Source organism: Myxocyprinus asiaticus, chromosome 17, assembly GCF_019703515.2.
Source record: "Myxocyprinus asiaticus isolate MX2 ecotype Aquarium Trade chromosome 17, UBuf_Myxa_2, whole genome shotgun sequence".
Classification (NCBI taxonomy): domain Eukaryota; kingdom Metazoa; phylum Chordata; class Actinopteri; order Cypriniformes; family Catostomidae; genus Myxocyprinus; species Myxocyprinus asiaticus.
In genome coordinates, this window is record NC_059360.1 from 23,287,217 (window position 1) to 23,306,183 (window position 18,967).

The 18,967-nt window shown below is 37.1% G+C and overlaps 1 protein-coding gene across 2 annotated transcripts; it reads left to right on the plus strand.

The window, feature by feature from the left end:
• Positions 1-6,754: 6,754 nt before the first annotated feature.
• Positions 6,755-17,960, plus strand: LOC127454784 (visual system homeobox 2). 2 transcript variants are annotated; one of them, XM_051722191.1, is made up of 5 exons: positions 6,755-8,779; positions 9,201-9,285; positions 10,138-10,261; positions 14,480-14,660; positions 15,363-17,960. In XM_051722191.1, the coding sequence occupies exons 1-5, from the start codon at positions 8,368-8,370 to the stop codon at positions 15,731-15,733; spliced, it is 1,173 nt and encodes a 390-aa protein (XP_051578151.1). In that variant the 5' UTR covers positions 6,755-8,367; the 3' UTR covers positions 15,734-17,960. The 2 variants fall into 2 exon arrangements, with proteins under 2 accessions (XP_051578151.1, XP_051578152.1); XM_051722192.1 differs by having other exon boundaries at positions 15,426-17,960.
• The last annotated feature ends 1,007 nt before the right edge of the window (positions 17,961-18,967 follow it).

Below are 18,967 nucleotides of genomic sequence, written 5' to 3' on the forward strand. Positions count from 1 at the left end.
AACAAGCTTCTCACAATAAGTTGCTGGAATTTTGGCCCATTTTCTCCAGACAGAACTGGTGTAACCGAGTCAGATTTGTAGGCCTCCTTGCTTGCACATGCTTTTTCAATTCTGCAGTTGTGGTCAGGGCTTTGTGATGGCCACTCCAATACCTTGACTTTGTTGTCCTTAAGCCATTTTGCCACAACTTTGGAGGTATGCTTGGGGTCATTGTCCATTTGGAAGACCCATTTGCGACCGAGCTTTAACTTCCTGGCTGATGTCTTGAGATTTTGCTTCAATATATCCACATAATTTTCCTTCCTCATGATGTTCTTCAGCTTGCAAGCCTCACCCTATTACCTCCAAACATAATGATGGTCATTATGGCCAGACAGTTCAATTTTTGTTTCATTAGACCAGAGGACATTTTTCCAAAAAGTAAGATCTTTGTCCCCATGTGAACTTGCAAACTGTAGTCTGGCTTTTTTACGGCAGTTTTGGAGCAGTGTCTTCTTCCTTGCTGAGCAGCCTTTCAGGTTATGTCAATATAGGACTCGTTTTATGTGGATATAGATACTTGTCTACCAGTTTCCTCCAGCATCTTCACAAGGTCCTTTGCTTTTCTGGGATTGATTTGCACTTTTCGCACCAAACTACGTTCATCTCTAGGAGACAGAATGCGTCTCCTTCCTGAGCGGTATGATGGCTCCGTGGTCCCATTGTGTTTATACTTGCATACTATCGTTTGTACAGATGAACGTGGTACCTTCAGGCATTTGGAAATTGCTCCCAATGATGAATCAGACTTGTGGGGGTCCACAATTTATTTTCTGAGGTCTTGGCTGATTTCTTTTGATTTTCCCATGATGTCAAGCAAAGAGGCACTGAGTTTGAAGGTAGGCCTTAAAATACATCCACAGGTACACCTCCAATTCAGTACACCTCCTATCAGAACTAATTGGCTAATTGCCTAAAGGCTTGACATCATTTTCTGGAATTTTCCAAGCTGCTTAAAGGCATAGTTAACTTTGTGCATGTAAACTTCTGACCCACTTTAGTTGTGATATAGTCAATTAAAAGTGAAACAATCTGTCTGTAAACAATTGTTGGAAAAATTACTTGTGTCATGTGCAAAGTAGATGCCCTAAACGACTTGCCAAAACTATAGTTTGCTAATATTAAATCTGTGGAGTGGTTAAAAAAATAGTTTTAATGACTTCAACCTAAGTGTATGTAAACTTCTGACTTCAACTGTAAATAACCTAACATCCTGGCTGAATGTTTAAATTAAGTTATATGTTTCTCAGTCCTCTTGTTGGTTTTTTTTTTAACAGGTGCTTGCACTTAAGAGTACACAATGCTCAGGATGGAGACTAGTAAATAACAAATTTTACTATTGTCTGTTTACTTAACAAGTCTAGCATTCTTAAATTATGAAAGAACTTTGGACTTGTTGGTTTTTTACAATTTTGACCGTTGCACTTTGTTGCACTTAATACATTGTGACAGTAGTGATGTGCAATGAGTGTTGTGAATGGACCAGTCACTTCCGTGACATCACGGAAGCTGCGGTTCACATAATGGCTCCCGCCAGTAGTCTTTTCCTGTCAAGTAGGTCCTGTCCAGACATCCTCCTTGAGATGAGGGTCATTCCCCACAGAGGGGCTGTCTCCAAGGTTGGGGTAAGAAAAGAGAAACATCAGAACAGCCATAAACAACCCATTGGCCTGACCTCGACGGGCCTTGCTCCCTAACAAACGTCAATCCAATGTGCCCTCAGGCCTTTAATTAGCTGTCAGTTAGGGCAAATGAATCAACTCCTCGCCTAATTAAGCAATGCCGGCAGGCAGCTTCCAAACACTCTATTGTGGGAGCTCCATGAGAAAACTGGAGCTAGCAAACTCACTCTGCGTCAAGGGGTCATCACGCCCTTGGCATTTCATGAGGGTAAAGAACTCTACTGTTTAATTTTTTTTTTACTACCTACTCGGCATGAGGTGTTTGCTGTATCAGACTGCTGTCCTTAGTATCTGCACTGAAAATCCTTATTGTAAATCCTTATACAGGATTTTTCTTTCAAATTGCCCTCAAAGGAATGTGTAATTCAACAAGTATTCTTAACTTTTCAAAATTTGTTGTACTTGGAGAGAAAAAAACTCCTTAATGGAACAGTTCACCCCAAAATGAAAAATGATGTCATCATTTACTCCAGTCTCATGTTGTTAACCAACCTGTATGATTTTCTTTCTTCCATGTAGCACAAAGGAGAACTTTAGCAGAATGTTGACACTGTTCTCTTCCATATAAAGAGAGTTAATGGGTGCTGCGGCTGTTGAGTTCCAAAAATTCCAAGTCTTCGGTGTGAGCCATACAACAAGTTGTTCACTGAAAATCTTCCCCTCTGCTGTAGCTCACAGATCTCATTTGCGATTGCATATTTTCAAACTAACCTTGTCTCATAGAATGAATGTTACTATAAAATTTTTGCCAACTGAATTTTACGTGCCGAATCAGTGGCAAGAACCACAGTTTCATCGCAGTTTACAAGACAAACAATTATAATCTTTCATGTCTTTATTGAACACATTAAACATTCACAGTGCTGTGGAAAAAGTAAGTGAACCCTTGGATTAAATAACTGGTCAATGCTACACATGACGAAATCATAAGGATTCATACGACTTTTCTAAATTTGGCTAATTCGTATGATATCGAACGACTGCACGACTTTCACTGCAGCCAATGACGTCGCTGGACATCGTTCCCATCTAATACATGTCAATTACTTGCTTCTGTCACACACAACAGTATCCTGTCATGATTACACACTACTGATTTGTTAGGTTTAGATAAGGGTTTTGGGAAAGGGCATAATATTAATAAGTAAATGTCCTTAACGCGAAACTCACGCTTATTTCCGCATTAGACATCCGGGCATTTGCACGTGATGAAATCGTACAAATTCATATGAACGAATTCATACTCATTCTCTCTCCGGACGGACACTCGACCACGCCCCCGCTGCCACAAAGCTATTCGAGATAACTTTGTAACCCTTTCCAGCTTTATGCAAAACAACAATTCTTGATCGTAGGTCTTCTGAGATCTCTTCTATGCAAGGCATGGTCCAATTCAGCAGATGCTTCTTGTGAATAGCAAACTCAAAATGTTTGATTTCATTTTTATAACCAAAGTACAGTACTGTGCAAAAGTCTTAGGCACATAAGATGTTTCACAAAAGCATTTTTTTTAAGATGGTTATTTTATCTTCAGCTTTAGTGTGTCAATAGGAAATATAAATGTTAGACTCCCAAATATTACTTTTGCAAATAGAAAAGATTAGAATAGAAGAATAGGGAGCCCTGCAACAGATGTCATGGCCCCCACAAAGCCCCCCACTGAACATCGTGTCAGTCTGAAATTACATAAAGAGACAGAAGCAATTGAGACAGCCTAAATAGATAGAAGAACTGTGGCGAATTCTCCAAGAATCTTGGAACATCCTACCTGCCAACAACCAAGAAAAACTGTGTCCAAGTGAACCTAGGGGTATTGGTGCTGTTTTAAAGGCAATGGTGGTCACACCGAATATTGATTTAGCTTTTTTTTATGTTTACTGGACTTTGTATGACATTAAGTGATAAATGAAAACTATTTATGTCATTATTTTTGAAGACATCCTCACTATGCAACATTTTTCACAAGTGCCTAAAACTTTTGCACAGTACTGTAGCTCTAACCCACACCTCCAATCTTGTTTCAATAATTGGATGCCAGGTTTGCCAACTCCTGACTCTAATTAGCTTTTGTTGATGTCATTAGTCTAGGTGTTCACATACTTTTTCAAACCTACAATGTAAATGTTTGAATGATGTATTCAGTATGTACAAGAACAATACAATAATTTGTTATTAGTTAAAACAGATTGTGTTTGTTCATTAACTTAGATGAAGATCAAACCAGTTTTTAAGACAAATTTATACATAATTCCAAAGGTTTCACATTCTTTTTCTTTCCACTGTTTTTGCCAAGTAGTCTTGTAATAAGTGGGATATTGAAAAGTCAAAAGGTAAGATCACAACTTTGACGCAAAATCGAGATGGTGTTCAGGGATATGGAAACTTTGACATCTCTTCCTGCAAAATGACAATTTCAACGCAAAAATCAATATTTTAAAATTGTGCATTATCCGTTACATAACTTTCCTTTTTAGTCTGTTCCTCACACACAGCTATCTTATGACTTCAGAAGACTTGGTAGATAGTGCATGAAATGGATGGACTCTTTTTATGATACTTTTATAGTGCTTTTTTTATTATTTATTTGATGGCCCTAGTCCCCATTCACTTTCATTGTGTTGACAAGCTACAAGCTATCTTTGTTAGTGTTCCACAGAAGACAGAAAGACAAATGGTTTTGGAACAAAAAGAGGGGTGAGTAAATAATGATTTTACTACTCTTTTTAGAGCTGATTTTTCTCATCATACCTCTGTATGTTAAGCATTGTGAGTGTACAAAAACAAAATGCAATGTTCTTTAAAAACAATTCATCACTACCTATACACTGCAAATACAGAATTATGACAAGTGATTCTTCATTTAGATTGCCTGGCATGAGAAGATCAAACACTAGCAATCTGTGTAGGGGCTGGGCTAATGATATACAATGTCCCTATAATACAGCCCCATCCCAAAGCTCATTACCTTGTTGTGACCTTCCAGCTGTGAAAGTTCTTCACCTACCCACAAAGACAAATAGCTGTCAAGCATTTCAATATAAGAGAGGTTTTTATTTGTATGCATCCCACTATCCTGTAATTGTTACAACATTGGCCAAACTCTCATTTGATCAACTTTGAAAAAGTACACAGGTCCCATATTCCATGTAGAGGTCAAGGAAATCCAATCATTTGCCATCCATTTGACTTATACTTTTTGTTTGTGCACGGGAGATAGCAGATTCCACTTAAACATAACTAGGCATAGTCCTTGCGTGTGCGCCCTGATGAGAGAGAGCAAATTCAGACAGAGAAGGGGGGGGGACTAATGTTGCAACAGCTGTTTGCCTTTTAATCTGCCACCATCAGATCTTCCAGTCTTTGATAGGCCACCCAATCTACACGAATGACTGAACTAAATCTTTCCTTAATCTAGAGCCTTATTAGTTTGTCTCCTTATGCATGTAAATCAGGATGCAGTCATTTTCATATGTAGATGGATTATTAAAAGCCGTAGAGGGAGAGTGGGGTTTTTTTCCCACTCACAATAAACAACAAAGCCCGGCACAGATAACAGCAGAAGTGGTGGCTAAGAGAGGGCAGGAAGCAGTTTGTAATTGACAGGCTGCTTTGAGAGAGAGAGAGAGAGAGACTCCTGAATAGATGGTTTTATCTAGACTGGGTGATGTGTCATTAGCATATCTTGATAACATTGATTTCTTCATTACCCTTAATGAAATTTCCACTTAATGCTTCTAATTAGTTTCAACTGGTGCCCATATAATTGCAGCTGTAATATTTTGCTCCCTCTTCATCAGTGATGCAGAGTTTAATGGTTTGATGCTGTGTTTGACTCTGGAACCTTCTGAGCAAAGTTTCATTTTCTTGCACTTAAATAATGCATGCATTTTGATTTTTACATTTGCAGATCATTTGTTTGTGATAGTTCTAATATGTGATTAAACTTTAGTTTTGTATGGCTGCCAGTTATGATGATCATCTCATGTAATTGCCATGGAGCCAGGCCAACTAAGAATTAGCATGGAGTGGTAATTGAATAATGTCCCATAAGGCTGCAAATCACAAGGCTTTTCTGTGTTTTAAGCTGATAAACTCCCGCAATTCAAACAGGATTACAGTACACCTTTATTAGTAAAAATTTGGGGCTTTACGCAGGGTTATTATTAGGCCACTTCTCCAGCGCACTACGCCTGCTGTTTTGATCAAATATTAGCAAGCGTTCAATGGCGTCATGAGGTCTAACTATTAATTAGCCAGAAAAGCAACCTATCAGGTGCTGTCTCGTGGGAGCACTCGCTAGTGTTTGTGTCGTAGCCACGCGTCTGACGTTCTGCTGGTGTCATATGAATCATGACGTTTATTTATGCATCAGCACATGGCACTTTGATAAGTTATCTCCGTTATCTCGATCTCCATCAAGGGCTCGCTGCTCATTTCCATAAATTATCTCCCAGTAATTATCTGTCCAGATGTCCAAATTGTGCCACAAATGATCTGCAAATGAATCAAATCCCACTGTAATTTAGTAATAGCTGATTAGGCCTCGAATTATTAAAGAAACTTGTATGTAATTAGAGTAAGCTATATTCTGCAGTCTGTTAAAGCGCATATGTGCGCAACTTTATATGCAACAGTTGACGCATTGCCAAGTCTTTATTATTCCGCAATAACCAGTTTTGCAGGCAAGTTAAGATAAAGTGGAAAGCACATTGGCTATAATCAATCAAGACACATAAAGGATGATTCAAAACGAACTAATTGAATTTTAGGTTTAAATTACCTGGAATAGTATGGGGCATAGTATTTGAACAAAGATAAGCTCTTTGAGTATTCTTAAAGGAATATTTCGGGTTCAGTACAAATTCAATTCAGTCAACAGGATTTGTGGAATAATTTCGACTCGTCCCTCCTGTTCTTTAAAGAAAAAGGTTACAGTGAGGCACTTATAATGGAAGTGAATGGGGCCAATTTTTGGAGGGTTTAAAAGCAGAAATGTGAAGTTTATAATTTTATAAAAGCACTTACATTAATTCTTCTGTTAAAACTCATGTATTTTTTGAGCTGTTAAGTTGTTTAAATCGTCCTTTTAGGGGTTGTTGACATTACATTGTCATGGCAACAAAGATGTAAAATTGGCCATAACTACACAATAAGTTAAGCAATTTTATCCCACCTAAATCATGTAAACACGCATATTGTTTACATCTTGCAGCTATACTTTTGAAACAATGAGTATTTTAACGTTTACAGATTGGCCCCATTCACTTCCATTGTAAGTGACTCAATGTAACTGGCCAAAGTTAATTCAGTACCAATTAGATATTCAAATTCGGGCAAATTATGTTGTAAATGTATTATGTTTAGATGGCTTTATAACGATAATGTTACATTTCTGGCTAAATAATGGTAATGTAACCACTGTTCTCATATGCGTGCATGCGTTCGTCATATTTATCTTGTATTTTTTTATTTTTTTTTTTTATTCAAGCTCTGTAGCCTACCTATAGCCTAATCTAATCTATAGCCTAATAACCCGAAATTTGGGGCGATTGATATGAACTGTAAATCCTCACAGGTTTTGTGGCCTGATATGAACAGCCTTGGCTCTTTGTTGAACCCTTAAATACGCATCTGGATGGCTTTAAACTAAGCTTACAAATCTGTCGAAATTGGACATATTCGATAAGGGCTATAATTAAATTAGCAGAATTAAAAAGGGGACCATGTCAAATTCGACTGTTTTTGTAATACTGCCAACATAATATATTAAAGCCTACAATATAATTATAGGAAAGTTCTGATTTCTGAAAATAATGTGCCGCATTGTGAGCTGTCAGTCTGTGTGACTGTTGTTTTTTTTTTCTATTTGGTTTGGTATAGCGTTATTGCCGCTAAATCTTTTTTTCAATGCCCATGCCAGCCTACAATCCACTACATATTTTGTTATAGCTGACGACATTAGTCTTCGGTGTCTGTGCTATGCCAGTGTATTATAATTGTCATCGGTATCTGACATCACAATTGTGCAGGTGCCATTTTCTATTTCACTGATTTCCCTGTGAAAGCTCTTTATTTTGCCATCTATCCTCTAAATTACAAAAATGTTGACTTTCCAATCGCAAATAATGAAATAGGCCTATAACGCCTATTGAGAGGCAAAAAAAAATAAATAAATAAATAAAATAAAAATTTGTACCTGTAAAAAATTCCCCTTTTATTACGTTTGATACTCTCTATTTATGGGTGTCTATTATTATTATTATTATTATTATTATTATTATTATACGGCTACTATCATTACATTAGAGTGAAATTAATTTTTATAATTATTTGTTTTATTTTCATTTCGAAATGTGCGCATTTTATTCGCTAATTTTGGTTAAATGTTGGAATAACACAGAATAATTACAAGCTGAATATATGAATTAAATGTAACGGTGCATAATAAAGGGGAGCAGCATTCTTGATCCTCTGGAATTCTAAATCGCTTCCTCGAAGCTGATTGGCTGCTGAATTTTGACCCTTGTTGGGATGGACCTGTTGGATAAAAGGAGAATTTCTAGAGGGATCATGAGTATTGCGAGTTGGATGCCTGTGCACAAGGGACCGACTTGTATCTGAAGAAGGGAATAGTCTCAAAGGCACCATGACAGGAAAGGATGGGGCCGTGTTGTCGGAAAGTTTGAACAAATCAAAATCAGTTTGTGCCGCTGAGAATGGGGGAAATAACAATCAACATCTGTCAAAGAGCAGCACACATCCGCCCAAATGCACGGGTTTCGGTATCCAGGAGATTTTGGGACTAAATAAAGAGCCGTCCTCGGCTCCACGGAACCCACTGGGCTCGTTCCCTGCCGGCGCGCACCTACTAGCCACCAGGTCGATGCTCGGGCCGGCTGGGGTTGGGGTCGGGATGGGATTAATTGGTCCTGGAGGTATTCCATCGTTCTACAGCCAGCCAGCGTTTCTGGAGGTGCTGTCAGACGCACAAAACGTCCACTTGCAGCCGCTCAACAGGACAGTGGGACCACTCGAAGCGACCCAATCTGCTAGTTCAGGTAGGCCTGCAAAAATCACGTTCAGGCCCTGAGGCTCGCCGTTATAAATAGCAAAGGTTCAGTTCCATATTTTTTTGTTTGTTTTTTGTTTCAGTGTTGAATGTGGGTTTGTTGACTGTCATTCCGTTAATTGATGATTTCAGCAATAGCAATAATGATAACAGGCCTAATGTTGTAAATATTCTATTATCCTTATAATCCATATTATTACTGTTGTTTGTTGAAATACACATTTTATCTAAGATAAATGGAAATGTTGCCTGTTTTATTTATCATAAACATTAGGCTAAATCCAATGAGGCTATATTATCATCATGAATAAATCAAAGTGCTGTTTTTAAATTATCGCAATACTATTTTAGATTTCACATTTTAAAAATGCCTCAACCATTTCTAAAACTGTTTTTTCCCGATATTACAGATTCAGAGGACGTCTCTTCAAGTGAAAGGAAATTATCAAAGTCTTCATTGAGCCAGAGCAAGAAGCGAAAAAAGAGACGACACAGGTAAACAATGTTAGGATAATAGAAGTGATTCACATAATTTAGCATAATAGCCTGAATAATAATATTAATAGTGGATTGTTTTGCCCATGGTCCCAGAAAATCAGACAGCTGACATAAAGCAATATGTAAAATGCTTCCTCTTTTAGAAAACTTTTGTCTCGATCGATCGGTTGGTAATTGTGGCCAAATGGCAATTATGGTTCATTTGGACACAACTGGGGGAAAAAATAAAATAAAGAATATTTTATTAAGAAATATATTTAGGAACGGACGATCTGCGGCTATATATGATGCACAATGTCTCAGATCTCTTTCCCTTTTTTTTTTTTTTTTGTGTGTGTGTGTGTGTGTGTGTGTGTGTGTGTGTGTGTGTGTGTGTGTGTGTGTGTGCAGGTTGAAAGTTACTGCGTTATTTATTTTTCTTAAGTTAATTAAGTTCTTGTAAAGTTGTGTTAATTAAGATCAGTTTGTTGTAATAATAATAATAATAATAATAATAATAATAGGCTAATAATAATAATCCAATAATAATGGTTAATAATTTACTTTGATTAAGTATTATCATTTTGGGGAGGCTTTTGTTTTTGGTTAAATTACATTTAGTAAGATTAAAGAAATGCATTAGGCTAAATGTCATTTATGGCAATTTCTTAACACCTGAAATTTTAAGTCCTCGTTAATGTGTATAAAATAGATATTAACTTGTTGTTTAATATTTCAAAACCTGAAAATAATTCCCTGCTGGCCACATTTTATTTTCTATTTGCGGATTGTCCACTTGATTTAAGTAGGCTACTTATTGAATTACAGTTTATGCATTCCCTTTGACAGTTGTCATTTCTTTGTGTATAGAACAATATTTACATCTTACCAGCTGGAGGAACTAGAGAAAGCTTTTAACGACGCTCATTATCCTGACGTATACGCCAGAGAAATGCTGGCCATGAAAACCGAGCTGCCCGAGGACAGAATACAGGTACACTCACTTTCTTTTAAATTTAATGAGATTTTAAGAAAAGAAAAGAAAAAAAAAAAAACATGTGATCAAGCTTATTGAAAAGTATGCTATTTCATGAAATAAATCAATCAGTCAATAAAAAACACTTTTTCTAATCCATATTGCTTTATTCAGTGATTTTTGCTCTGCTATTACCACGTGACAGGCTGTGTGACAGTTGTACCATTTTACCAAAGTCTTAAAGACTGCTGTTGTTTCAAATAAATCAAGAGTTGTGAGCCCGTTTAAAGTTTATAAAGTCTATAATTGCACCTGCTCTTTCACATCATAGCCCATATTTGTTCTTACCGGTCCATTTAATGCATTTTCCATTATCACACCAACATAACTTAACCTCATGGTATCACCATATTCACTTTCAGACAGCAATTGTGAAATGCTGTTTCAAATTATGTTCAATGACATTTTTATGATCATTGTAAGTTCATGCAATATAGAAACCGATGACAAAACAAAAACAAAGAATTCATGTAATAATGTTGTAGGCCTTTTTCCGAGGGTTATTTAATGAGCTGCCCTCAGTATGTGACATTCTTCACCTCTTTGCCAGGTCTAAATATTATAGGCCTACTTTAGCCTTATAATCTGTGGCTTATGAAAGAAATATGCCGAATCATAGAAGATATAGGCCTGTGTTGTATGGTGTGCAGATTCATTTTTTGTAGAATACTTGAGATGTTATAAAATGCCAAATGTGTCTTCAAACCGTTTTCTGTAGCGCTTATTTTGAATAAGTATTATATATCTTCATTTGTTACTCAAAATGCATGTTGCTGTCTCAAAATTGTTTACACAAGTTGACAAATTTTTTCCTATAACTATTGTCCCTATATTTACACAATATCACTATAAACCCCCTGGGGGCCGTTTACCTCATTATTATTATTATTGTTGTTATTATTATTATTATTATTATTCTTTTAAAGAAAACGAATTTTTAATAAAAAATAAAAAAAACAACAACCTTCCGTTATTATTTCTTTTCAACTATATTATGTTGCTCCATCAGTATTCAATAAAAAGATCTTGATACACTTACTGACCAGGAAAAAACCGCAAATTTCCCGTTGTACTTTTGTTAAATTAGTAACCTAATGCATTCAGGTTTATTCAGTGATGTTAAATCATATTTTGTAGCCTAGTAAAAACACTTTTTTTTTTTTTTTTTTTTTTTTTTAGCTAGATGATTTTTTTTTTTTTTTTACTATTCAAGTATGTTTATAGGATGAGCTTGTCAGTAAAAATATTTCTTGACGTCATACGCAGCAGGTGAGATTATATCGACTAGGCTAAATAAATTGGACGTGTGAAACAATTTGCTCTGAGTGAGAGAGAGAGAGAGAGAGAGAGAGGGAGGGGAGAGAGAGAGAGAGTGAGAGAGAGAGAGTGTGAGAGTGAGTGAGAGTGAGTGAGAGAGAGAGAGTGTGAGAGAGAGTTTGAGAGAGAGAGAGAGAGAGAGGGAGGGGAGAGAGTGAGTGAGAGTTTGAGAGAGAGAGAGAGAGAGAGAGAGAGAGGGAGGGAGAGAGAGAGTGAGAGAGAGGGAGAGAGAGTGAGAGTGAGAGAGAGAGAGAGAGTGTGAGAGTGAGTGAGTGAGAGAGAGAGTGAGAGTGAGTGAGAGAGAGAGAGTGTGAGAGAGAGTTTGAGAGAGAGAGAGAGAGAGGGAGGGGAGAGAGTGAGTGAGAGTTTGAGAGAGAGAGAGAGAGAGAGAGAGAGGGAGGGGAGAGAGAGAGTGAGAGAGAGAGAGAGAGAGGGAGAGAGAGTGAGAGTGAGAGAGAGAGAGAGAGTGTGAGAGTGAGTGAGTGAGAGAGAGAGTGAGAGTGAGTGAGAGAGAGAGAGTGTGAGAGAGAGTTTGAGAGAGAGAGAGAGAGAGGGAGGGGAGAGAGTGAGTGAGAGTTTGAGAGAGAGAGAGAGAGAGAGAGAGAGGGAGGGGAGAGAGAGAGTGAGAGAGAGAGAGAGGGAGGGGAGAGAGAGAGTGAGAGAGAGAGAGAGAGAGGGAGAGAGAGTGAGAGTGAGAGAGAGAGAGAGAGTGTGAGAGTGAGTGAGTGAGAGAGAGAGTGAGAGTGAGTGAGAGAGAGAGAGTGTGAGAGAGAGTTTGAGAGAGAGAGAGAGAGAGGGAGGGGAGAGAGTGAGTGAGAGTTTGAGAGAGAGAGAGAGAGAGAGAGAGAGGGAGAGGAGAGAGAGAGTTTGAGAGAGAGAGTGAGAGAGAGAGAGAGTTTGAGAGAGAGAGGCGCTAACGACCTAATCAAGCAATCAAGGCGGAAGAAGATTACTGGGTGACCTGAGCCATCCATCTGCTGGCACGCCTTTTAATTTCCTTCTCATTACGGTGCCTCTCCGTGAATAAATAGTTCGGAAATAAATAAATAATTCTATTTCAATCCGAAGTAAAATTAACATCTAATTAATTTCTCATCGAGTGTAATTAGTTAAATCAGAAAAGCGCGCCGTGTTCCAGGGGAAGGGATGTGGCGAGATCAAATGAAATAACTACATTGAATTTATTAGCACGGGTCAATGGCGGTGCTCTCCTGGGTCCTGCTCGTTTAATTTCCCGTGATATTTGCCCGCCTGTCCACCATCGATTGGGCTCGAAATTAACTTATTTTTCAATCAGCTTCTGCGTGCCCTTGGGGTCGTCTCTCATCGCTGTCTCCGCTCGCTTTCTTCTGAGCGCCCGATAACCAATTTCTTCGCAAAAAAGTATCTTGCATGAAATGAGGGCTATCGTCGGCATTACTAAAAAAGATTGGAAAATGGTTTTGATAATTCCTTATCCAATGTCTGGCCTCTCTGGACCCGACAGCCCCTCCTCCCCCCGTCCGTCATCTCTGCCACCAGCTATATTAGAAAAGGGCAAGTGGTGGTTAAGCACTGTGTGTAGTGCTGCGCGTGAGTCAATCTGAACTCGCGCAGCGTCCTGACAGAACTGAGCCTCAGGGCACCGGCCACTGAATGTGACGCGTCGCATGGCACATTTATCTGATATGGAGACCATGGTCCCTGTTAAACGATTTGGTTAATCAGCAGACCAACTATTGAGCCAATGTATCTAATTTCTTGTCAGAGAGTTGATGGTCAGACTCAGTCCTGTAAATTAGATATAAAATGCATATTTGGTATTCTATGTTTGTATTATACATTTTCAAATACATAGTCATTTGTTTAATTAGCCATTCCATTTTTACATATACACTCACTGAGCACTTTATTAGGAACACTGTGGTCCTAATAAAGTTCCCAACATGGCCTTCTGCTGTTGTAGCCCATCCTCCTCAAGGTTTGATGTGTTGTACATTCAGAGATGCTATTCTGCTCTCTACAATTGTACAGAACGGTTATCTGAGTTACCGTAGCCTTTGTCAGCTCAAACCAATCTGGCCATTCTCCATTGATCTCTCTCATTAACAAGGCATTTCCATCTGCAGGACTGCCTCTCACTGGATGTTTTTGGCACCATTCTGAGTAAACTCTAGAGACTGTTGTGCGTGAAAATCCCAGGAGATCAGCAATTACAGAAATATTCAAACCAGCCCGTCTGATACCAACAATCATGCCATGGTCGAAATCACTGAGATCAAATATTTTTCCCCATTCTGATGGTTGATGTGAACATTAACTGAAGCTCCTGACCCATATATGAATGATTTTATGCACTGCACTGCTACCACACAATTGGCTGATTAGATAATTGCATTAGTAGGTGTACAGGTGTTCCTAATAAAGTGCTCAGTGAGTGTAGATTGTGCACTATTTGCATGGTTATATGTTTAGGTTAAAGGAATATTCCTGGTTCAATATGCGTGTTATCATGATTTTAATGTGATAAAATTGTACAACTTTGTTGCCATGGCGATGTAATGTCCACAAACCCTAAAATGACTGTAAAAATTACAATTTAAACAACTTTACAGCTCAGATAATACACAAGTTTTAACAGAAGAATTAATGTAATTGCTTTTATAAAATTATAAGCTTTCTGCCTTTAAAACCCTCCAAAAATTGGCCCCCATTCACTTCCATTGTAAGTGCCTCACTGTAACCTGCATTTTTGACAGATGAGTCGAAATTATTTTTTGTGGTGATCAACATTATGCCACAAATGCTGTCGATTGAGCTTAACTTGTATTGAACCTGGAATATTCCTTTAATAATCTATATGCAAATCACATCTGACAGGTGTGGTTCCAAAATCGACGGGCCAAGTGGAGAAAGCGGGAGAAGTGTTGGGGTCGCAGTAGCGTGATGGCTGAATACGGGCTCTACGGTGCCATGGTGCGTCATTCCATCCCTCTGCCCGAGTCCATACTGAAGTCTGCTAAAGATGGCATCATGGACTCCTGTGCTCCCTGGCTTCTAGGTATGCCAGATAATCTTAAGATTGCATTATGATTGTGATACGAGTTATTATTATTATTCTTAAATAGTAGCAATACAATTCAAATGAAGAGACTGGGAAACTCTAGATTCTCCTGTCCTCTTATACCCTAAATACTGTAAATAATTTATAATCCAGTACTGCATAATTTCAACTTTTACATATGTACACTATATGAATCAAAATAACATGTTACTGAGAGATAATGAGATAGATAGAGAGAGAATGCTGATTTACATTATCTCTATAAGTTAAAGTTAATTTGTGAATTGTAAATTAAGCAATTTGATTACTATTATAATAACGGTATTGCAGATGCTTTATTACTAAAGCAACTTACAATTATTTTTATTTTTTTTGGGTGAAAATACCAAAGCAGATAACAGCAGGATTTTTAATTTTTTATTATTTTTTTTATATATAAGTTTTTAAAAATTGTGGTGTACAGTATTACAATTATATAAGGATGCTCCAGAAGATATTACAGCTCTTTGTTAATTCTGTCACCAAGGTACATATTTTAGTCAGATAATTAAATTGCTACTTAAATTACAAGTAAGTAATCTACTTCTACTTAAATTCTGAAATGATCATAACCCACAAAAATAATAATATTTTACTCTCATGGTTCAGATTAGTCATATGCTCTTACTAAATCTAAAATCTGTCTCTTGCTATTTTCAGTTCAAGATGGTTTTCCTACCACCAGCTGCTTTTCTAAACACGAATACCCACCATTCTTTGCAGGGATGCACAAAAAGTCCTTGGAGACTGTTGCAGTCCAACCAAATGAGATGTCAGATGTCCCTCAGAAAGCGACCAATCCCAAGGCAGATGAGGGCGAGACTGAGGAAAGGAGGACAGAGTCACCTATGTCCAAAGAGGAACTGAGGGAGAACAGCATTGCTGTTCTCAGGGCAAAAGCACAGGAGCACAGTGCCAAAGTGCTGGGAACAGTGTCCTCTGAGAAACTAGAGCACAAAATGGAGATATCGGTGACAGAGCAGAAGTTCAGCAAACAGATAGACACAAAAGAAGAGGAAAAGAGTTCTTAGATTATGCACAGTAATTCTTCATTCATCCATTTGTAGCACCATAAAACATAGTTTTGGAGTGAACATATCTGGGCTATTTTCTCTTCCTAATATTCTTGAACTTTTCCTAAGAAAACTTTCGATTCTCATGGTTGCTCTGCATTTTGTTTTATTTAGCAAGGTCAAAATGAGTTACCGTAGACTATTTTGATATTTATAGAAGCGTCACTTCCATCATCTTCATGCTGTTTTTAATATATAAATAATTCCAGACATAAAATATTCTATGAATACAATGCTTTAAAAAGGAGCATGCTTGTGCCCTTTGCCACGACAAAAAAATGTCAATGTTGGCAGCTTCAGTTGAGTAAGACCATACATGTTTGACACTAAATTTCAGTATTGTCATTATCCAAAAATTATTGATGAAATACTCCTAATGGGGTTTGAAAAAGCAGGATTCAGTGCATTCATTTTCATTTAGTACAGTATCCCTTTCAAACTTCTCAATGGTTAAAAAGTTGTAATAGTGTATTGCTGTATATATTGTAAATTGAGATGGCTTGCTACAGTATTGTTTGAACTATACATCAATGTACTGTAGTCTTATTATGTGCTTTTTTCGTAACATGTAAAATGCAGTACAAATTATTAAAAAAGGATGACAGTTGTTAACCTGTTCTAAGTGTATTTTAAATCATACTGAACTTATGAAGAAAAGACATAAAATGTATTACTTCCATGAAAATCTGCATTTAGTATGTATTTGGAAGAGAATCAGTTCCGTTTAAATTAAGATGTCAAATGTATTATACAAAAAGACAATGCTTTAAACAGTGCTTTTAAAATCTTAATCAGTGCTAAAAACCTCTATTGCATTTTGCAATGGTTTGCTCTATCAAGCCTGAAGTAGCAATCTTTTGTGTGTAGCCTAAACAGTTCTGTGTCAATGGGTGTAATCCGATGCAGTTGAGAAGCGTCAATCTGGGCAGATTGGGCCAGTGCAGACATATGGGACAGAGCATGAAAGCAGCCCCAGATAAGGGGCTCTCAGTGAGAGCACTAAATTACTGAGGTTAGTTCTCATGCTCACACGGGATCTTATCCTGATGAATTAATACCTTTTTATCCTTCATGTGTTGACTTATATACCATATTTTTTATTTTCACTTGCTGTTAGATATCTATCTATCTGTCTGTCTGTCTGTCTAGCAAACAAAGACACTTCATTTTACTCATTAGTATTCTCTCCCATATTTCCAATTACAAATTGGAAATCCTTGCATAACAGGATAGAGAAAAGGATGGTAATTATCTCAGAAATGTTCATAATTAAATATTAGCCATAAAAAATTACCATGTTTGAACCCAAAATAAATATAAATAAATAGGTCTCCTTTGCGGACTAATCCACAAATCAAATCAATCAGGATTTGTGCTGATTAGAATTGTTTTATGTATCCCAAACAATGTTGAACCCTCTCTCTTTTTCATCTGGGCTGTTGATCCTTTCCATGCCCTTATTACGGCCTGTCAACAGATTATTGATATACACTGTTAATTCAATCCTAATTTAATTTACTTAGTGTCTGTGTAATTAATTATTTGACATCTGGGGTGATAAGGCTAGGCTAATGTAGAAACCGAATATACTGTATCTCTAGCTGCATTTCTGACATCTCTGTCACTCTGTCAGGCATATTAGCTATTTACATTTCTCTGTATTGCTATAGGATTTTTTTTTATTATTATTATTTGATTTATTTTTTGATAAATGAAATGCAAATTGTAAATTTAGTCAGACATGTGGGTGCTGATCTAGAGACTTGGTTAAGCTGTTTGTGACTATTACCAGTCTCTGCTTCGGACTTATCACAGCTCTCTCAGCATTCCCCTACTCTCACTAAAAAGAATCCTGAATTATTGTAAAGCAACTCGGGCTAATCCCACAAAAGTCACTAATGGTGGCCATTAGGCATGACTGCGGGATAGCTGGACCAATCTGGGATATGACGATGATCAGAGTTAAGATAAGTTCTCTTAGTGGAAAATCCGTGCTATCTTTTAAGTTATTTCTTAATCAGATTGTGAGGATCACCCAGCTGCAGCAATATTAAGTGACGTAGGTGTAATTAGAATATTTTACAAACTGTCTTGTGTGGCTGACTATAACAAAGTATCACAAATGAGTATAGAAAGAAGGATATTTCTTTTAATTACAGGATATTAAAAATGTATCCATATAAAATACATCACTCAAATAAATAAATTTTTGATATCAAATTGTTTTGAATTATTGATTTCTATATCTAGCAGTAATTTCATATTAGCTGGCCCACTGATTTAATGACGAGTCTTGTTTAATTTGCAAGATTATTATACAGTCTAAATCTTGTGTACATTTCACATTCATTCATTCATAATTTAAGTGATGTAAATGTAAATGATGAAAGTGTGTGTGCGTGTGTGTGTGTGTTCTATATATATATATATATATATATATATATATATATATATATATATATATATATATATATATATATATGAAGACTTCCAAATTCTATACTTAGCTATGTACTGTATGAGCAGTCCAACAAAACATTAAGACTGTGTGCATTGCAGTGTTTAATATTTTAAAATGTATCTGTTACGAGTTTGACTGGACAAGAAACTGTGGTCAGAGTCATGCATTCTTATACTACAAAAATGTTGAAGGCATTTGTTTAGTGGACCTTATCATCAGAGACCATTGAACCCTGTCAATAGAATCCAAGATTATTGGTGTTGCTCTTAATTAGGCTATTTTGACCCAGGGTCCTCTTTGGTCAATTGTACTTTAGAAGAATGGCAATGATGTGATAAGGCACATTTAATTCCCTCTTGTGACAGCACTGAGTCAAAAAGATTTGGAGACCATAAAGATCGAGGAAATGTAAAAGCAGTACTTTCCTGCCCCCTGCTGGAGGTGTACTGTAAAATAGGTCATTAATTGTTTTACAATTGTTTTTCTCACCAAAACTTTATCAGCTGATGTTCACTTCATGATAAGCTCAGTAATAAGCTTACAAGCCCATATAGGCCTACTTAAAGGAATAGTTCACCCCAAAATGAAAATTCTCACATCATTTACTCACCCTCATGCCATCCCAGATGTGTATGACTTTCGTTCTTCTGCTGAACACAAACAAAGATTTTTAGAAGAATATCTCAGCTCTGTAGGTCCATACAATGCAAGTGAATGGTGGCCAGAACTCT